General features: G+C 42.8%; 1 protein-coding gene across 1 annotated transcript in view; it reads right to left on the bottom strand.

The window, feature by feature from the left end:
• The window catches only part of FMN1 (formin 1), a 414,557-nt gene that overhangs the window by 104,433 nt on the left and 289,919 nt on the right, over positions 1-20,205 (bottom strand). The window contains 3 exon segments of the mRNA XM_004751031.3: positions 14,130-14,172; positions 14,174-14,251; positions 19,597-19,656. Coding sequence (XP_004751088.2) covers positions 14,130-14,172; positions 14,174-14,251; positions 19,597-19,656 — 181 coding nt within the window.

The raw sequence follows: 20,205 nt of genomic DNA, 5'->3' as shown, positions 1-20,205 counted from the left end.
GAGCCAGCCAGGCGCCCCTGTAATTATGTAATCTAATTGCTTGAGGGTATGCTGTCACAATATGAGTGTGAAAAAGCATTATTTCTACAAATGTAAGTAGAAGCTGCTGAAGTACTGTTGTTAACTGTAGCTGCGGAGAGAACAGTGGAGATGAGGGAGACATGGCAACTCAGTGTCATGCGGTACTTGGGTTTGGGACCTGGAACAGAAAGTGGACACTAGTGGAAAAAACTGGTGAAATCCAAAGAGATATTAGAATTTAGTTAATTGAAACGTATCAGGGCCAGCTTCTTAGTTTTGATGAATATATCACAACAAAAAGTGGTTAACATAATAATCAATGCTCGGGAGACTGGATAAGGGCTCTATGAGCGTTCTATACTATTCTTGCAACTTTTCTGAACCTAAGTTGGTTCCAAATTAAAAATAAAGAGTTCATTCTTAAAAAGGTGTAGGAATGATGCTATATTTAACTGGTTTTAAGTTGAAGATTAAAGGATCCAAGTATCATTTTCTAGGATTCTTGAATTGGGCCAACTTTTCTCATGAACCAACCATATTGGGTAAGAGTTCTATTCTATAATGATTACTTCTGGGTGGTATCAATGTCAGGATTTTTGAGGCATGGGTTAATTCAAGAGCAGATCCTTGAGAGCCATTTAGAAAGACAATACCCGAGAGCTAAACCTGAAACAATTTTACAGTTGACTTTATATCCTATATCCTGTCAATGGCCAGAATTCCAGGGATTCTTAGCTGTTCAAGTAACAAAGTTTAGGGGAGAAACCAGTAACTCATACTGAATAAGGAGAACTGTAGAAGGCGCTGAAATAGCATAATAATAATTGTCTTAGAAATTAGAGTTGAGGGGCGCCTGGGTGGCTCAGTGGGTTAAAGCCTCTGCCTTCGGCTCAGGTCATGATCCCAGGGTCCTGGGATCGAGCCCCACATCAGGCTGTCCGCTCCGCGGAGAGCCTGCTTCCTCTTCTCTCTCTCTCTGCCTACTTCTGATCTCTGTCTGTCAAAGAAATAAATAAAATCTTTAAAAAAAAAAAAAGAAATTAGAGTTGAAATTCGTTGTCAAAATCATCTAGCACAGGAGCACTGGGTGGCTCAGTCGTTCAAGCATCTGCCTTTGGCTCAGGTAATGATCCTGGGATTGACCCCCGTGTCAGGGTCTCTGCTCAGTAGGAGCCTCCTTCTCCCTTTCCTTTCCTCTCCCTGCTGCTCCCTCTGCTTATACTCTCTTTTTCTGTCAAATAAATAAATAAAATCTTAAAAAAAATTATTTAGCACATACCCCCTCCGTAATGGCACTTACCCTACCCTTAGTTACTAACTGTAACACAATCTTCCAATCAGAAGAGGGGAAGGGACCCACTACCTCTCACAGCAGTGAGTTCTCCCTCATTCATCCACTCAACTCTGCGGCAGGTACTGATGGACATAGTAGGTATAAACACTAAAAAGGTCATTAGATCTCTATCCACATTGGGGGGGCGCCTGGATGGCTCAGTGGGTTAAAACCTCTGCCTTCGGCTCAGGTCATGATCTCAGGGTCCTGGGATCGAGCCCCACATTCACTATAGTCTGGGTGAACAGGGAAGGCCTAAGGCATGGGAATATCTAAAATAAGGACATTCTGGGCTGAGGGACTAGTCGTTGCAAAGGTCCCAAAGCAGAAACAAGTGTATTGGGTTGGAACACACAGGCTTGCGAGGCTGGGGTTTCGTGGCCAGGACTGGGTGGGGGTGGCATGAGATGAGATAGCAAAGGTAGAAGTGGTCACACCACGGAGAAACGTGGAAGGCACGTGATGGGTTTTGAGGGTGGAGGTATGAATACAAAACAAAGCGTCCTGACTTGTCTGATGAGCAGAGACTGGAGTAAAGGGAGGGCAAGTGTGGAAGCAGGGGCCCCTGTGAGAGAAGGGGCTGGTCTGGACTGGAAATTTGCCACGGATAGGGAGAGCACTGAATGGATGCAAGGCCTGTCTTGGAGAAAGAATCAACAGGATTTGCTCTTGGACTAGATAGCAGAAATGAGGGCATAAAGGGAATCAGGGGAAAATATTATACATTGTGCTGATTGTTTTGTTTTGTTAAAGATTGTATTTATTTATTTGTGGGAGAGAGAGAGAGGACACGGGGGTGGAGGGGGCTGGAGGAGGGCAGAGGGAGGAGATGGAGGGAGACGGGAGGGGCGGGAAGGGGGCAGAGAAAGAGGGACAAGCAGATTCCCCGCCGAGCCAGGTGCCCAAGCAGCTCCACTGGGGGCTCGATCCCAGGACCCAGAGATCATGACCTAAGCTTAAGGCAGATGCTTAACTGACTGAGCTCCCCAGGCACCCCGCATTTTGCTGATATTTCTGTGAAGGGATCTCCTTCATATAGCCCTGGCCCCTCCTCTCAAACTATCAGTAAGACAGACAGTGATACCTGCCTTTCTACCTGAGGACACAGAGATGTGGAGGGATGACGTGACAAGCCAAGGATCACAGGGCTTGTGGAGCAAGGATCTGAACTCAGGGCTTGTGACTCGAGACTGTTCCATGACAGTAGCTTTTACTTCAGTGTTTTATGTTTCTTGTCAGAGAAAAGAGAAACAAAATAAATTCTATTAACTGTGTTGATTTATAAATAAAGGGTAGAAGCAGAGGGAGAGCTGAGAGGAGGACCCTGGCGGGACATAAGTCATCCTTCCCACCTAGAGATGTCACAACCGCAGCTTCAAAGGAAAACAGAAACTTCTTTTCCATTAATTAAACAAATGAATCAGGTTTCAGTTTCCGTCTCCTCTCCCCTTTCTGTCCGACTTGTCTTTGAAGGCATTCCGTTTGGGAAATGGGTGACCTTTACCCACCACGCTCCACTTAATTGAATGCTTTGCATCAGAAGTCACCACACTGATCAACATTTTACACACACCGCCTTCCTGAAGTACTTACCCCAGTCCCTTGCGTCTGTTTTGTTGAAATCGCTTTACAAAAATAAGTCATATCAAAGTTTTTCTTTTATTATTTCTAAAACTTTGCTTGCAAAACTAAATATTTTTAACACCATGGCAACATGGTCAGGGCTCGGGCGAATGCATCCAGCCCCCTTTCAGAGTCCAGGTTTAGCAAATCTCCTGCCTCGGACAAATGGGCCGCGAAGGAGGAAAGAGCTAATAAATTAGGCATGGTCAATAATCATTCAAGTCATGTCTTCTGGAGCTTCCTTAAAGGTGATAAATGAGCCACACAGTCCTAATGGCTGATGCGTCCCCCCCCCTTCTTGGGCACACCAAGATGCGTTGAGCAAACTGAGAATTGCATGGCTTCTGAATGAGTTTAAAGAAAACCTCCCACACTTCCCGAAGGACTTTCTCCGACATCTGCTCCTCTGACCCTTCCAGGATCCCAGAGTGGGGCAAGCCAGGATGATCAGCTGCAGTGTTTCGGCTGAGGCTCACAGAGCTTATGAGACCCGTCAGAGTTGTAATGATTTCTCCCATGGTTTGTAAGACACAGAACTAAACCTTCGAACCGCGTCTCCCGAATCCCAAGCTAGGACTACTTTCCACAAGCCAGCGTCTGCCCCCGAGAACTTACAAATGCTTTGATGTGGTGCTGTGGCATATTTAATAAAGTTACACCTGTGCTGATTCAAGGAACCGGTGTATTCTATGTGCTCCAGGAAAAGCAGTTCCCTACTTCCATCCACAAATTTCACCCAGTTCTTCCCCCCCCCGGAGACAGCCACTTGTGCCAATTGGTCCTGATTATCTCAGTGCTTAACTGCACATCTCTAACAAGCTCCTACCGGCACTTTTCACTTTTTTCTTCCTTCTGCAGTATAGATGATGTAGTTCCCTTCCCTTTCTTCCCACCCACCACACACGAGCCCCCTCCCAGTAGAGCACACCATGGTTTGACCACACTAGCCTCCTGCATGAACACCAGGATGATTTTACAAGAACCAGCTCCCAGTCCCAGCTGATTCATAAATTCTAATGTGCCTTTCCCAAACATTCTCCTCAAACTCCCTCACTCTCACCCTTGTAATATATTTTTTTTCCTAATTTCCTGTTTTCTATGTGCTTGTCACTAAATGAACTCCAAACTTGTCACTAGTCATGGAACTCTTGTCAGAACATTCAGGATACATCAGACACATGAACTGCATATCCCTCAGGGATCTTCTCCATGATTCTTTTGAGCTAATCCAGTCTGGACTGTTTGCTCTCTGGGCCTGGCTATCATCCTAGGCTGTCTGCGCTGGAGTATCTCTTCACCTCCCTTCTCCACTGGATCTGTAATTTCCCGTCACCTTTGTCTTCTCATTTCATGAAAAAGCACATTCTCTAGTAGCATCCTGAAGATGGTTGCATGGGAGATAAGTTTTTTGATAACTTACATGTTTAAGAACACTTTTCATTTGCCTTCATATTTGATTGACAATTTGGTGAATATAAAATTCTGGATTGGGAATACTTTTCCTTTAGAATTCTAATCCATTTCTAGCTTCTAGTGAGGCTATTGGACACTCGGAAGCCATTCTGCTTCCTGATTCTGGTTAATTTCTTCCCACATCTGGTCCCTCTACCCCGTCTCCTTCTAGAGGCATATAAACATTTCTTTTCTGAGTATTCTGAAATGCTCTAACAATGGTATGGATCTATTTTATTCCACTGTGCTAGAATCTCTTTGGGCCTTTTACTTATTTTTTAAAAGATTTTATTTATTGGAGAGAGAGCGGCATGAACGGGGAGAGGAGGGGGAGGCAGAGAGAAGGAGACTCCCTACTAAGCAGGGAGCCCAATATGGGGATCAATCCCAGGGCCCCAAGATCAGAACCTGAGCCAAAGGCAGTCACTTAACTGACTTGAGTAACCCAGGTACCCCTCTTTGGTCCTTTTAAAATTAGAAAACTGTGTCTATCATTTTGAGAAATTTTCTTGAATGATTTCGTTGGTTTATCAACACCTGACTATGTATGAATGTTTATGTGTGTATATATATGAATTTACATATGAATTTGTGGTATGTATGAATCGTGTGGTAAAAATCACATCGCTTCTCACCTTTCTCCACGCCTGGATTAGAATTCCACCGTGTTGTTTGGTGGATTCATTTACTACTTGTCCATATATTTCTTAAGCTTCTGAAATTTTGCAGTTCTATTTTCCTCTTTCATTCTGTGCTCTTAACTTTATGCTTTCAAAGAATTCTCTTTACTACCTTTAAAATAGTTTTCAGGAGGAACTGAAATCCTAACTGAGGGTTCAATCCAAACAAGCATTCAAAGGACCATCTTTCTCAGATGTCCTCCAAAAGTCTTTGGAAGTCTTCTTCCTCCCCTCACCCCAGCCATCCTGCTTATGGACCACACTCAATGAGTAATTAAAGAAAACAATCATGGGTGCCTGGGTGGCTCAGTCAGTTGGGTGTCTGATTCTTGATTTTGGCTCAGGTCATGACCTCAGGCCATGTCAAGTTCTGCACTGGGCATGGAGCCTGCTTAAGATTCTCTCTCTGCCTCTCTCCCCTGTCCCTCTCTCCCTTCCCTCTCTTAAAAAAAAAAAAAAAATTAAAACAAGCCCAAACAAAACAAAAAAACACACACAAAGAAAGCAAAAACAAAAAAGAACATTCATTCTCATGGCAAGATCTAGTTTTTGTCTTATTTTTTCTCCTTCTGTCTTAAAGAACACTTATACTCTTGCAAAGGGAGAGCTACTTCATACAAATCATTTATTCTGCACTGTCAGGGCTAGTCCAGACACAGAAGCAACAGTCTGCTCTGCTGTGTGACTTGACAGGTCCTGGGAAGTTCCATTAATTTCTCATCTATACCAGAACCACATTACATGTAATTTCTGCAAATGAAGAGATAACCAAGGCATCAAACCCATGCAGGGTGTCTTGGGTGGCCATTGCTATTTATATGACTACCTACATCAGACCACGGTGCTTACCTTCTGAGTCATAAAGGAATAGAACGTGGTCTAGGCAATTTTCAGAGAAAGACTGAGACAGAGAGAGTGTGTTGGAGAGACTAAAGGAAACTCATAGGGATGTGGTAAGAGGACAGAGGTTGCGACCTGTAGCTTAGTGGAGTAGTTGTGCGTAGAGACCAAAAAAGCCTACAGCCAATCCAATTAGTACATGTAATACCTTTAGAAGATGAACTAGAAAAATAAGTGGGGCTTACTCTTTAAGATTTCTTGTTCTAGATCATATCGTTCATGCCTGAGAGGTGAGTCTACAGTCAAAGGATAAAGCATGGTCTAGTGCAAAGAATATGAGCTTTGTAATCAGATAAACCCGCTTCTGATCATTAGCAGGAAAGTGGCTTCGACTTCCTTATGGTTAACATGCAAGTAGTACTTACTTGGAAGTAGTTTTAAGAAACAGAAATGATGCAAGCAAATTTTCAGGTATTCACAAGTGCTCATTAAATCAGCAACTGTAGCCACTAGTGATGGTGGAAATGGATATGCCCTGTACCTTGGAACATACCGTGCCTGCGTCCACTGTCCACCTTTGGAGGGAAAATTTTATCCCTGAGATTGTTTAGTATTGCAGGTACGTAACAGTAATAAAAAGGGAACTAACTTTTAATTGCTTTTAAACTTTCCATAGACATATAAAAGGGCACCAAGTTAAATTTGGTATAAACAAGGAATTTTTTTTTTTAAATCTAAGTGTATCCTGTGCAATATTTGAGACAGACTCCTGCAAAAAAAAAAAAAAAACAAAACAAAAAACAAAAAAAAAAAAACAAACCCAAAACCAAAAAGACAAAAACAAAAAACAAAACACAAAACTTTTTAATCTGAAATTTGGATGTAACTGGGCCTCCCACATTTTATTTAATCAATCTGGCAACTCTCAGGATACCCCCATATCACCTGCACTAGGGGCAGAACTGTAGCCATGATAGTCCCCTATAATAGACACAGCCACACTGTGTCTATTGTAAATTCAAAGGAATAATCCTCACAGAGCTTCTTTAAGTCATCTTCTTTGATTCCTGGGATAAGCTCCATAGGCAATTATTTTTCTAAAATTCTGTTTTGGGCTCAATAAGACTAACTGACTTAGTGTGCCAAAGGCTCTACTTTCATCCAAGCAGTGGACAGATAATGTAGATTCCTGACAGAGGAGAAGCCAACATGCTTGGGAGAAAGATGAAAGTCAGAGAGGATGGTGGTGACTGAAACTTGCACTGAAGAACTGGACTGGACAGTGGCTTCAGGACAGGATCCTTCCAATGTCTCCAATAATGCAAACACCAGTTATTAGCATTTCTCCTTAATTTTCACAGCCAAATCTTGATTAACTACAGTATTAAGAGGAGGAAAGGACACTCCACACCGTCCCACATCCAAATGTGAAAAATAAAAGGCCTTGGTCAAGGACAAGAGAAAGGGCGGTTCTGCTGATTAGCCCTTCTGCTACCTCTCACTCCATTACTGGGGACGCCAGCTCACCTGCAGGCAGTTTCTCTTCCTGAAGCCATCAGGGCTCCGAGTCTCAAAACCAGCCTCACACACCTCACCTTCCAGCACCGCACAAATACTAGCTCATCAACATATTTGCCCCAAGAGCTAATATGCTCATTATAATAAGTGAGCTAGAAGAGGACTGTTTTCCACCTCGCAGGAGAAACAATAGGTAGTCTATTGCTTACCATGTAGTTTCAAACAGGAAAGGTTTCCCAGCATGTAAATAATACAGCTGATTCACTGATGATTAGAGAGAATATATTCACTTTAAAAGAAAAAGCTATGGCTAATCCTTAACCTTACTAATCTACCTACCTATAACTAAAAGTTGACAATAACTTACATTTTAAAATCTCGTTTTAATTGTAAAAATGTCATGTATTTATCCAAACTGCTAAATGATTGCCTCTACCTCAGGCTCTGCCCAGGGCCATGAGAAACTACCAGGTAAAAACATTCTCATTGCCTGCTTTTATGTGTAGAGGTGTGTGGTTCCCTCCCCAAGTCCTCTTTTGTATGATTATACTGGTATTGACAGTATGACTCTTTTTTTTTTTTTTAAGATTTTATTTATATTTGACAGACAGAGATCACAAGTAGGCAGAGAAGCAGGCAGAGAGAGAGGGAAGCAGGCTTTTCGCTGAGCAGAGAGCCCGATGTGGGGCTCGATCCCAGGACCCTGGGATCATGACCTGAGCCAAAGGGAGAGGCTTTAACCCACTGAGCCATCCAGGCACCCCGACAGTATGACTCTTATATACATGCGTATTAATTTTGGGGTGGGCCTTTCAGAGGATTGGAGCTAAATGAAAGAATCTGATTTACTTTCTATGTCTGGAAGACATACTGACTCTAGATAGAACAATCTACAAACAGCAACAAATGCCTACAACAAAAAGCCCCACTCTTTATTGAACTGTGACTTTCATGTCCGTATGAATTCATTTTCTCCTGTACTTCATATTTTGAGGTAGAATTTTCAGTTCCTAGCGTTGTACAAAACAGAGGTTCATCGAGATGGCTATGAGCTAATTTGTCCACTCCATCAGAGTAAGGACATCGGGATTAAAAATGCTTAAAGATGTGATAGATGTACTTTAATGTAAAGTTAGTTAGGGGATACTACTATGATTCAAACTCAGAATGAAGATTTTTAACTGTTACTGAATGCCCGGGATATGCATTTCACAAAGCATCTCATTTAGAGAAAGCTTAAAAAAAAGCTAACATTGTAGGATAAATATTTGTAGGATAAACATTTATAGAGTGATAACAGATATCAAAATGTCAACAGAGACTCTTGCCTTTCCTAAACTGCTGTACTGCCAAATATTTCCAAGTGGTTCAAAAGAAAGGACATGTTCAAATACATATTCTTAAATATTTAGAGAAAAGGACATCATGAGAGCTATCTTAAAATACACACACGTACACACACACTTGCATCTCAGCCAACATTCTCAAACAAGTTTGAATATCTTACACCGAGGGCTAACTACCAATTACATGTTCCCAATTTATTTATGGGATGTCAGGGCTAATAAAGCATCATTTTCAAAGCAAGAGTAAGTATATAGCTAGTTGATGGAATAGCTTACTTTTAATAACAGCGGCTACTGAGTAACTACTGTTAGCTAATAAGAGTGATTTCGTTTTTTTTCTTCAGCTCTTCGGAACATGCTGACTTCCCAACAGCTATCTGAAGAGTTCCTGCCTCATTTTCCAGCAACCAAAAATTAATTTGGCTTTCCTACTTCCATAGCCACAATGAAGTTTTTATAATAAAATACTACCAGAGGATCATATCAATTCCATATGGATTTGGGGTTGGGGATGCCAGGGTAATTGTGGATGACACTAAGGTTATTCGTTTTGGCTTCCAGGCATCAAGACATTGGATGCCTAGTGGCATCAGGTGCCTGGCCCATTTGAATTGTTTCCATGGAGAACAGATTCGGGGGGACAGGGTAGCCAGGATAACGAAGAGCAATACCAAAGGGCATAGGTCGAAACTGTGCACCGCAGCTCCTCCTCTTGTTAGCCTATAGCGATCACTGAACCAACAATGGCTTTCTTTATATTAAAAATATGATATTAATTCTAACACCCCTTCTTAAATGTATCTTGCAGACTGCATGTTCTGCAACACATTACTAAGTAGTCAGTGAAAGAATACTAAAGGAAAATCAGTGTTTTAGGTTTTAAGTGGAGACATGCTTTGAACAGGGTTGAACCATTTTGGGTTTAGTTCCTCTGTTTGTTTTCACCTCAGAACTTTCCAGAGCCTTTAAATAAGCTCAGAGTCACTGTGCATCTGTGGGACATCACTCTGGTCAAGAGCAGCTCTAGGTTTATTTGGCCATAGGCTCCTTGTCAGAAAGCACCAATTCACATCTCATGCCGTACTGGGATGCGCCCCTACTTGAGAAATTGTACATCTTATGACCTCAGCAATGGTGTGTGTGTGTGTGTGTGTGTGTCCCTGGTGTAACTGACACCATCAGGAAGGATACAATGCACAGTACATTTGTTCTTATTGCCACTCTAACAAATCATCGCAAACTTAAGTGGCTTCGAACACCACGAAGGTATTACCTTGTAGTTCTGTGGGTTAGAAGTCTAATGTGGGTCTGCTGGGCTGAGATCAAGGTGTGTTGACAGGGCTGTGTTCCCTGCTGGGGGCTCCAGGGGAAAATCTGCTCCTTGCCTTTTCCAGTTTTAGAGGTTCCCCACACTCCCTGGTCCACTGCCCGCTTCCTCCTTCTGCAAAGCCAACAACATCGCACGCTCCCTGATTGTTCTGCTGTACTATCTCCCGCTGGCCACGGACAAGGAAAATTCTCAGTTTTTAAAGATTCATTTTAAAGATCCATGTGATTAGATTAGACCCGCTTGGATAGTCCAAGATAATCTCCCCATCTCTATATTGGCAAAGTTCCCTTTTGCCGTGTAAGGTAATAGATTTCAGGGATTAGGGTCTGGACATTTTTGGGAGCCATTATTCTGCCAACCACATATGGGTTGGTAAAAATACCTTGAGGGTTCTGGCCAGCAAACAAGGTCAATGAATAAGAAACAGAAAAACTCTTCCTGTCATTTGGTATTTTTCCTAATTATTATTTATCATGGTACCAGGGGAGTGAAAATTATTATCTCACTAAGGGATATAGAACAGTAAACAAGATATGGAATATGTTCCCAAGCACCACGAATATGGTTCTGTCTCCACAAGATAGAGAAGAGAGCACAAGTAGGAATCAGATTCTCCACAAACTCATCCAGCAGCCTCCCCAGTGACCTGGGGCTGAATTCGACAAGGTGTGCATTTTCCAGGAAAAAGTACATACCCCTAATCAGCTTTGCTCAAGTTTTCTTTACTAACCGACCGTGCACTCATTACCTCCTCTAACACAGGCATTGTAATTGTTTCATTTAACCCTCTTTATGGTTTTATTACCTGACAAGACCTCGCTTCCACCAAACCGGTAAAGAGTACATCATCTGATACCAAAACCCACCATCTGATACCATCTTAACCCGACACAACAACTTTGCTCACTTTTGTGTGTCTATGTGACACTTCACGTAGACCCGTCTCTCCCAGCCTGAAGTAAATTCTTCTCTTATCTCCCTTTGATCTGAGGGTCTACACATGTGGCTCTAAGGATGTATGTGTGTGTGTGTGTGTGTGTGTGTGTGTGTGTGAGCACGCACGTGTGCATATGTGTGCACTTAGGAACTCTCTTTCTGTCCCTGGTACCTTCCTGAGGATTTATGCCTTGCCTTTATGCCTTGAACACCTAACTTTCTGTTTTGGAGGTACAGAGGTATGGAGAGCTCTGGGTCACAGGCAGGATGCATCCCACGTGCATACCTTAGAGTCCTACTTAGCATCAAAATGTGGCTAGGTCACCACCTGGAACTTTGCAAATTATGTGAGCACTAGAACTTCAGTTTCCTCCTCTTGTGAGAGATTGATATCTGCTTCAGAGGGTCATTGCAAAGATTAAAAGAGATGATGATGTAAAACATCTGATAGATAATAGTTGCATTGGATGAACTATAGCTGATACTATTATTATCAATGACCTGCTCTGTTTGCCTACGTAAAAGTGCCCTGCAAAGTTCTTGTTTCTATGAAAGATGCTCTCTGGCCACGTCCATGTGTATCAGTGACATTTATACAGCCAACAAACTCTGATTTAATTCACACTCTGTTGCTAAGGTGTGGTTCAGACCAGTTTTCTTCTCAAGGGCTGTGCCTGCCTGGAGAAAGGGGGCCTGAGACGTCTTGAAATTTGCTAATCACATCTGGTTTAGCTTTAGACATTTTCTGGGGTTTTGCCAGCAGCCACGACATTTTAATGGCTACAATAAACCTCAAAGCCTCATCAAATCTTTGCTGTATGTGTGAAAATTATGTCCTCTTCAATTAAACATTCAATCTAGGCTCACACCAAGGCCTTATGGAAAAGGACGTGGAACCTGAATGGGAAGTGAGATGAAACGGACCGCCACGACTCTGGCCATCTTGCCAGATGGCATTTAGAAGAAAAAGAAATTCATTAGAGAACCAACGGTCTGTATTTTCTTTAAATATTTACTAGGTACCTTTCATGTGTTAAAAACACTGGCATCTCTAAAGATTAGCAGGGTATTTTTGTTTAAACATCCAATGTGGTGGTGGTGGGGGGGGGGTGGAGTCCTACTTCTCCCTCTTGCCTGGTGATGCCTCACATCTTTTGGTGTAGTCCAAGCCAAAAGCGAAAAACAACTGAGGCAACATTTGGTTTTCCCTCATTTTAAGAAAGATCTTCCAACTTCAGAAGTTCTTGCAATTCCTGACAACGGGACAAGGGTCAGTGGAGCACTGAGAGATGTGGAGTGGCACCTGAGATCCCCTTGCAGAAGACAAGGTGCACCAAAGGGAGGAACCTTGGTGGGAACACCTGCCTCTCCACTGGCCTCCCAATTCATTCTTATCTTGGTTAGGAATCATCAAACACTTCCAGACGTCAAAGGGAGGTGGCCCAGTCGGGATGCCTGAGAGAGGCAGCCCCTGGAAGGACGGCAGGAGAAGAGGAAAGATCACACGTGCATCAGGTTTCTGCTCAGAAAACGCCGCAGGAGGGCACAGGTCCAGGAGGCCAGAGGGGATTTGTACTCAGCGACAGCCACAGCCACGTTGTAAACAAGCCGGGCTCTTCTTGGTCAGGGCGAACCTTGCAGCCAGACGGAAGACCAGCCGGGGTGCTAATTCTGCCATTGGAGAGCGACAGGAAAAACTGCCCCAGGATGGCTCACACGGTTTTATTACAATAAGAATCAAGCCCCTGGTCTTAGACAAGGTTAAAACCGTCGGTGTGTTAGGAGAGGGAAAAGAATAACCACAGACAGGTTCATATATCACATTCTAAATGCAGTGTCCACATGGTTGAATGCATGCTCTTCACCACATCAACAGGAGAGGAAAAAAAAAATCCACATGTTCCTTTAAAAATAATTTACAAGGTAGAAATATTCACTTGTAACCGCTCTCCTTATTTAAGCAAGTTTTATGCCCAGAGTAAAACTAAATGGCTCTCCCTGCCACCAGGAGATCTGTCCCACTTTGCTTCCCTTTCTAGGCTGTTCTGCTTCTAAGACTTGGGTTTCTGAGCACTCTTTCACAATAAACATTTTAAAAATGTTTATTTTATGTCTTAGTGTAAAAAGATTCCTGGTTCAAGCTCTTCATTTCCTCAAGCTCTCCTTTTGGCACTCTGTGCTCCATTTCCACATTAACACGCTCCCTAAATCCTCCATGGAGCTCGGCAGTTGGAGTTACACAAGGTCCAATGCAAGTATTTATATACTTGGATAAGGAGATGTCTCCACAGTGAAAACACAAGACGCGAGCAATGCCAAAGGAAAATTCCTGCTCAAGAGAGACATAGTTTTACCTTTTAAAAAAAGCCAAAAGAGCTGTCAGCATTTTTGTTGTGAATAATTAAAAATGGAAATTCAACTAAAATTGAATGCTTATGGTGGGTCCTGCCATCTTCTTTAGATTCCTGTACATAAACCAAGTACGTGGGGGTGTGCGTGTGTGCGTGTGTAAGTATGTGTGTGCATGTGGGGGATAAGTATAAGGCAGCACAGTCGACTAGCTTAGAAAGGGCATGAGTTCTCATCCAGATAGGCCTGATGAGAGCCCAGTAAACAGGGCTCTCATTGGCTGTGAGAACCTAACTTCTCTAAACCTCATTTTTCTCATTGGCAAAATGGAGTTGGTATAGTTCCTGCTTATTGGGGTGGTTGGCGTCACTATATGATACAACAGTAAGCAGTCAACGAAGGCCTGCTGCTATGATTATTAAGATGACATCTGTTATATGTTGGAAAATGTAGACGTAAAAGATGGAGCTATAAAAAGCACAGATTAACACTAATAAAAGAAGAGGATATGCAAATACAGTGTCTCCACATAGAGCAGAAGACATGGAAAGTTTCACGAGGGCTGCGGTGTACCATAACTGAGCTCCGCGCCAATTCCATTCCATGAACCAGACATAAATAATCCTCTTCAATCATTTAAAAAAAAAAAAACAAAAAGCAAAACTTAGCTATTATCATAATAACAGAACAGTTCCTGTTACCTTCTAGTTGTCTCTTCAGTTTTCTCAAATCTTTTATGAGGTCCTTCAAACTTGACTTGGGAAGCCAGAAAGAAATCTTGTGGTTCAGGCAGAGGGAAAATACTCTTTTCGGTTCCTGCTTCCTAAAAGACATGGTTAACAAAAGTACATTATATTTCCCTATTGTCACTTTCAATTGAAATTCCAAAGCATCTTTCATTGGATGTGCAAATGTGAATCAGAGAAGCACTCCTCTTCTATTCCTAAATTTGGACTGGCTATTCTGAAATGCTTTTGTGTCTTCTACAGTGGCACTTTGGTCTTCCTGCCACTGAGGTTGGCTCTGGCTCTGGCAGGGCTTTCATTTTATTTTGCCTCATGAATCAAAGAGAAAACTGTCAGGTATGTCCCGATCTTGGACACTCTCCTCTCATGGAAAAAGTCACAGGGGGAACACATGAAAGTACTTAAATTTCAAGTCCCTGTTGAGTCTCACATGGTAGCAATTAGCCAACTCATCTTTGGGGTGTGCCAATGGGTGTGACTCGGAAGGTTCTGGACAAGACAGCATTGCAACAGAAGAATCACCCTCGCTTCTGCTGTAACCTACCTGCCCCTGCAGCTGAGAGCTCCCGAGGAGGGTTTGTGCTAGCACATTCTTCCCATGTTTGTAAAGATTTTCCAAATGCTGTTTGGCTTCTCTAAATAGACACTTGCTGAGGGCATGGTTGGCCATAGTTTTGGGCAAGCTCCCCGATCATGCCTACTAGAGGATCTAAGCTGGGAAATCACTTGCAGGACACAAGCTTCAGGCACACTGAAAGATAAGCTGGGTCTCAAATACCTTTTCCAGTCCAGCCTGCTTTCTCCCCTAGTTGTTTACCATAAGCTCTGCCTCTTGTGAATCTCAGGCAGTCTTCAGTTCTTCCTCTCTCCACACAGGCTACTTTGCCAGCTTTCCATCACATTCCATCTTTCCTGCCATTAGGACTTATTCCAAACTCTGAAACTACTTTATAAGGCACTTTGTGATCTGGCCTCTGTCTACAACCCCAGACTTCGTCCATCTTCCCCTATCTCCACTTCCCTCCCCTAAGCGTTCATAAAGGAACAGAACAGGCCACAACCTCTTGCATCTGGACTTTTGTCTATGAAACCACCCCTTTCTAACTCTTCTACACGAACTCTTCCTGCCTCCTTTGTTCATAGCATTTGAAGATCAGGTCTTGGGACAGATCTCAAAGATCGCCCCTAGCCCCCCAGCACGTGGGTGTTTCCGAGAGCCCCTGGTGCGTACCGTTATGACAGCACTCACCAACGCTCGTTTCAAAATTGCCACGTTAACTTATGTGTTTCCTCTGCTAGACTATAAACACCGTGAAGGCAGGAAATGTGTCCTGTTCTTGGGACGGCACACGGCGTCTGGCATATCAAACTCTCTTCAGCACCCTTGCATAGAGCCCACAGGAGGCCATTCTGGAAAGTGTGTACCTTGAACAAGAGCCATCTACCTCAATGTCCTACTTTCTTGTGGTTTCAGGAATGCTCACAACCCGTCCCCCTTCCTTGAAGATCTTTAGCTTCACTGGAAATGCTAAGGAAAGGTGATTCCCCTCATTTCAGTAAAACCTTTTACACGATCAGTGTACTTGCCCCCTAGCTCCCTACGATTATTTTACTTCCTTCAAAACAATGGAAGCTGTACTATAGTCTGAGGGCCAAGACGGATCATCAGCTAACATGCTTGCCACAGAATTCCATGGCAACCTACACTGCAAGAACTCATCTATATTACCTCCTACTGTTTTCCAAAACTTTATCAGAATCATGCCCTGGCTTTGATTTTCTTTTCTTTTCCTTTTTTTCCCGTCTCTTTTCTTTTTTCTTTTCTTTCCTTTCCTTTCCTTTTCTTATCTTTTCTAAGCTAGAAAATGAGAAAGTGCTGCTGAGCAAATGAGCCTGGCTACAGCTCTTGAGACAGCTGCCCAATTAGAGTTCAAAAGACATGGCTTTGGATGGATTTCTGTAAACTTCACAGACTTAGACCCAAATCCAGCTCGCGTGGAAGGAGGCTTGGAGCAGGAATCACCTTTCTTCAGCTAATTGCTCATTACCACTAACCACAAAAATCATCACTTATGCTCCTACGGGGGGGGGAGAGCTTAATAAATCACATAATTCTATACTCTGGCTGAGTGGAATGAATTTTTGCATGGTGAATAACCGGAAGAACACCACATAAACGTTGACTTCTGATATTTCCCCAACTGGGCCATCCCTGGTTTGAAAGGATTCTTACTGTGAGATTTTCCTCAGTGAAGTTGATTTGACTGCATTCAGCTCTCTTCGAGAGCCACATTTCGTTGGTAAATTTCAGTCCTCTGACACAATTCATGGGACTCGGTTGAGGCAGGAACTACAAGGTACATCTGCTTACGTTAACCCTAGACTAGAAATGTGACCTCTTGAGATTCTTCAGGGTAATTCTTCTGTCATACTGGTACCTGCTGTCAGAACTTCGGGTATCTGCATATCACCCGAAGCTTCAACATGCCTGCCCCACTCTACTAGAAAAAAGCTCTCACCTCTTTGCTCCCAGTTATCTATAGAGGCCACTCACTGCACTCTTGTAGATACTTACGGTAGATTCAACCTAGTAAGTCTTTGTCAGACACCTAAATTACAGACGCCTCAAAACAGACAATGATGAGTTCTGGACCTCAAGGAGCAAGGCAAAGCTAACAGGTAATTGCTCACTGATATCCACATGTAAGACAGAATAAGACATGTCATGACAGAGGCTCAACACAAGTGTTCCCAGGCTTCAAACGAGCACGAGATGAGGAAGTAAACAAAGACTTCATGGAAGAAGGGCCATGTACAATTGTGCTACTTTTTGTTTTATCTTTTTTCCCCTTTTACGAAGTGACTCAGGCTCATTAAGTCTAATTGAAAGACAGAAGAAAGCAAAAATCTCTTCCATTCCTACCACCCAGAAATAAACATTTTTACATATATCTGATATTCCAGGTTTTTTCTGCATGTTTATGTATGTTTATATATTTGAAATTATATTATATGTTATTTTAAGCACACATTTGCAATATAAAAGAAGCTCAAGTATTTTTCAATGTCACTAAATTTTCTCCTTTCCATGGCAGGATATTATTCCATTTCAGAACTCTAGCATGATTCATTTGACCCTAGTCTCTACCTTTGGACAGCTACCAAAAATTTTGCTATACTTGTTATTACAAATGATTTTAAGGAAAATGGTGAGGCATATCCTTATTTACTTCTTTAGGATAAAAGTTCCTAGAAAGATTATACATATATCTAGGGCTTCTGATCTAGAGAGGTCAAAGTCTTGCTCATCCAGACAGCACATTTGCATGGATGAGGAAAGGGTGTCCCGTATAAACAGGCACCGCACCCTTGGGAGACAGCTTGGCAAGCACATGACACCTCCCTGTGAATTTTTTTGAAAGTGTCCTTTATAGAACACAATTTGGTGAGTCAAGAGCAGGCAAGATATGGGTCCTATTATACCTAGAGACCTTAAACCGAGAATAACTCAGTCAGCCATTTGTGATAGTCCGGAGAAAGGTCTGACCCATTTATATTGCCAACTTTATAAACCTAGTTGGCAATTTATGCCTTCTATTTGGTTTTTTGTTGTTGTTGCTGCTGCTGTCATTGCTGTTGTTTTGGTAAATTACCTGCGGTCTCTTGTGTCACTTTTTCTTTTTTTTTAAATGAAAGGAGACCAGTTGTCCTTTCCCTGTTGATTCTGAAAAGCATGTTGCCTATTATGTTGCAAATATGTATGCTGCTACTGGGAGCTTTTCCCCAAAAGGCCTTTTAATGTATTATTTTAAGAGAGTATTCATAACGGAAAACAAAAGATCTATAAAAAGGCTAGTGATGGGGGAGGGGGTAGGGAGAGGGTGGTGGGGTTATGGACACTGGGGAAGGTATGGGCTATGGTGAGGGCTGTGAAGGGGGTAAACCTGGCGATTCACAGACCTGTATCCCTGGGGCTAATAATACATTATATGGTAAGAAAAACTTAAAAATTAAAAAAAAAAAAGGCTACTAGAACGATAGGTCCAGTTAGAGAGAACATCGGATGTAAAAACACATCAGTGAGAAAACCATAGGGTGTGTTTGAAAAACATAGGGTCTTGAGTTGGATCACACAGTGTGTGTAGGGGGAAGGTCATAAAAGCATGGTTGTAAAAGACTGGAATTCAACTGGGTAGAGTCTTAATTCACTTTTTGAAAATGGGGGGGCATTTCTATTTTTGTATTAAAAAAGTGATACAATACGACCACAGCTCTAAAAACTGGTGGGGCCTCCCACATCCCTCAGGTGTGGGATGGACTGGAGGGGGAGGGAGTGAGGGATGAGAGCTGGGGACACCAGCTGGGAAGCAACAGGAATCCTCTAGGTGAGTTACCTTAAGGCCTGGTAAGTGGGGGCACAGGGATGAAAACCAGGAAAGAAACACGAGAAACAATTTAGTTGAAGGACAGAGAGGAACCAGAGAGGAGCACGAGCTTCATGCCTGAATGACCCAAATGATAATGTCCTCGGCAGAAACAGGAGAAGTTTCAGGAGCAGCGGGGTGGGAGATGATTCATTGCAGGTGCACTGAGAAGGGTTCGATGAGGAGGGGAGGAGGCAGGGTGGTAGACTTCATCAGTGTTTCTCTTGTCTTCCGGGGGGAATTATAGGCCTTTGGAAAACACAGTGCTGGAACCTTTACTTTTCTTCCCTTGGTGCCTAGGAAAAGCCCTGCTTGTGTGGATAGCTAAGCAGGAGTGTCGATGACAGTTTTCCTGAGACTTTCCCCCGTTGTGCTTGCTGACTGCTAGGTTTCCCAACACCTTACCACAGTACCTCTTTCTTCGCAAAGTTAGGACTCCTTGTTCTCAATTTAATGAGAAGGAACAGAACTTAGAAAATTGTGCTCAGGTGGATTCCCACTGAAATTTTTATTTCTCATGGCTCGTGTAATGGAAGCAGAGAGGACGGATTTCAAATCCCACTTCTTCAACTTGTTCACAGATGACCACGACTGATAAGGTATGGGGCATTACTGCCTCTTAAATTTCTCAATTTTGGTCTGGAGCCCAGAACTAGTTTCAGATAGAAACAATTACCGAATGGATATAGATTACATGGAGACCCTCACGAACTGGCCGGAAGGCCCAGATCACCGGGGGTCTCTCTAAAACTGCATTATATAGCGGATTAGGAGGCAGCAGACTGAGAGGCAATGAATAATGCTTCTCTTTCCAAACGTCAACTAAACTTTCTTGGCTTCAGCGTTCCCATCTGTAAACCAAGGAGGCCGGAGAGCTCTCAGATTCTGTGTTGGACTTGAAATCCATCCATCCATCCATCATCCAATTTCTGAATGCCAACAATGTGTAAGAGTTGAAATCCCATTAGTGTAGTTTTCCACAGAATGCCATTTCTTACCTGATCATAGTAACGCAGGTAATATTTCACGACATAGTCCACCAGATTAATCCCATTATCCTAGGTTTAAAAGAGAAGCTTAAATGAAAATCATTCACATGAGACTGCCATAGTATATAGTTGAGGACCGAAATCTCAGTTTGTGACCCTAATACTTTTAATCTGTGATACCCGGTCCTGATTTCTGTTTGTGACTGGCACGGTCTTCCTTTCTCCTCTCTTTGTCCCATCATTTTCTTTCTTTCTTTCTTTCTTTTTTTTTAATGGCATCTATACAAAGAAATGACACTCCACGATTCTTTGTGGGGAAAGAAAACCCCAAACAGATAATCCACAAGACCTCTGAGATAATGGCTAAAACAAACAAACAAATACACACACTGTCCCATTATTTTCTGGCAGAAAGCCAAGACAGGAGGGCGTGGGGGAGCGCCAAAGGGAACCGGGGACTAGAACAGAAAACCATCCCTCCCTTCCCACTTTTCAAAAAAATGTGTGTTCTTAATGGCGTGAAAAACAATCAGGACAGCTTAAAAGGAACGCCATGCCACTTTATGACCCTAGGAGGCCAGGGGCAAGCAGGCCCTCCCACAAGGCAGCCTTTGTGTC

This window comes from Mustela putorius, unplaced genomic scaffold (genome assembly GCF_011764305.1).
Source record: "Mustela putorius furo isolate JIRA1106 unplaced genomic scaffold, ASM1176430v1.1 tig00003898_pilon_pilon_pilon, whole genome shotgun sequence".
NCBI classification, from domain to species: Eukaryota; Metazoa; Chordata; class Mammalia; order Carnivora; family Mustelidae; genus Mustela; species Mustela putorius.
The sequence above is the reverse complement of the archived record's forward strand: the minus strand, read 5'-3'. Positions and strand labels throughout refer to the sequence as shown.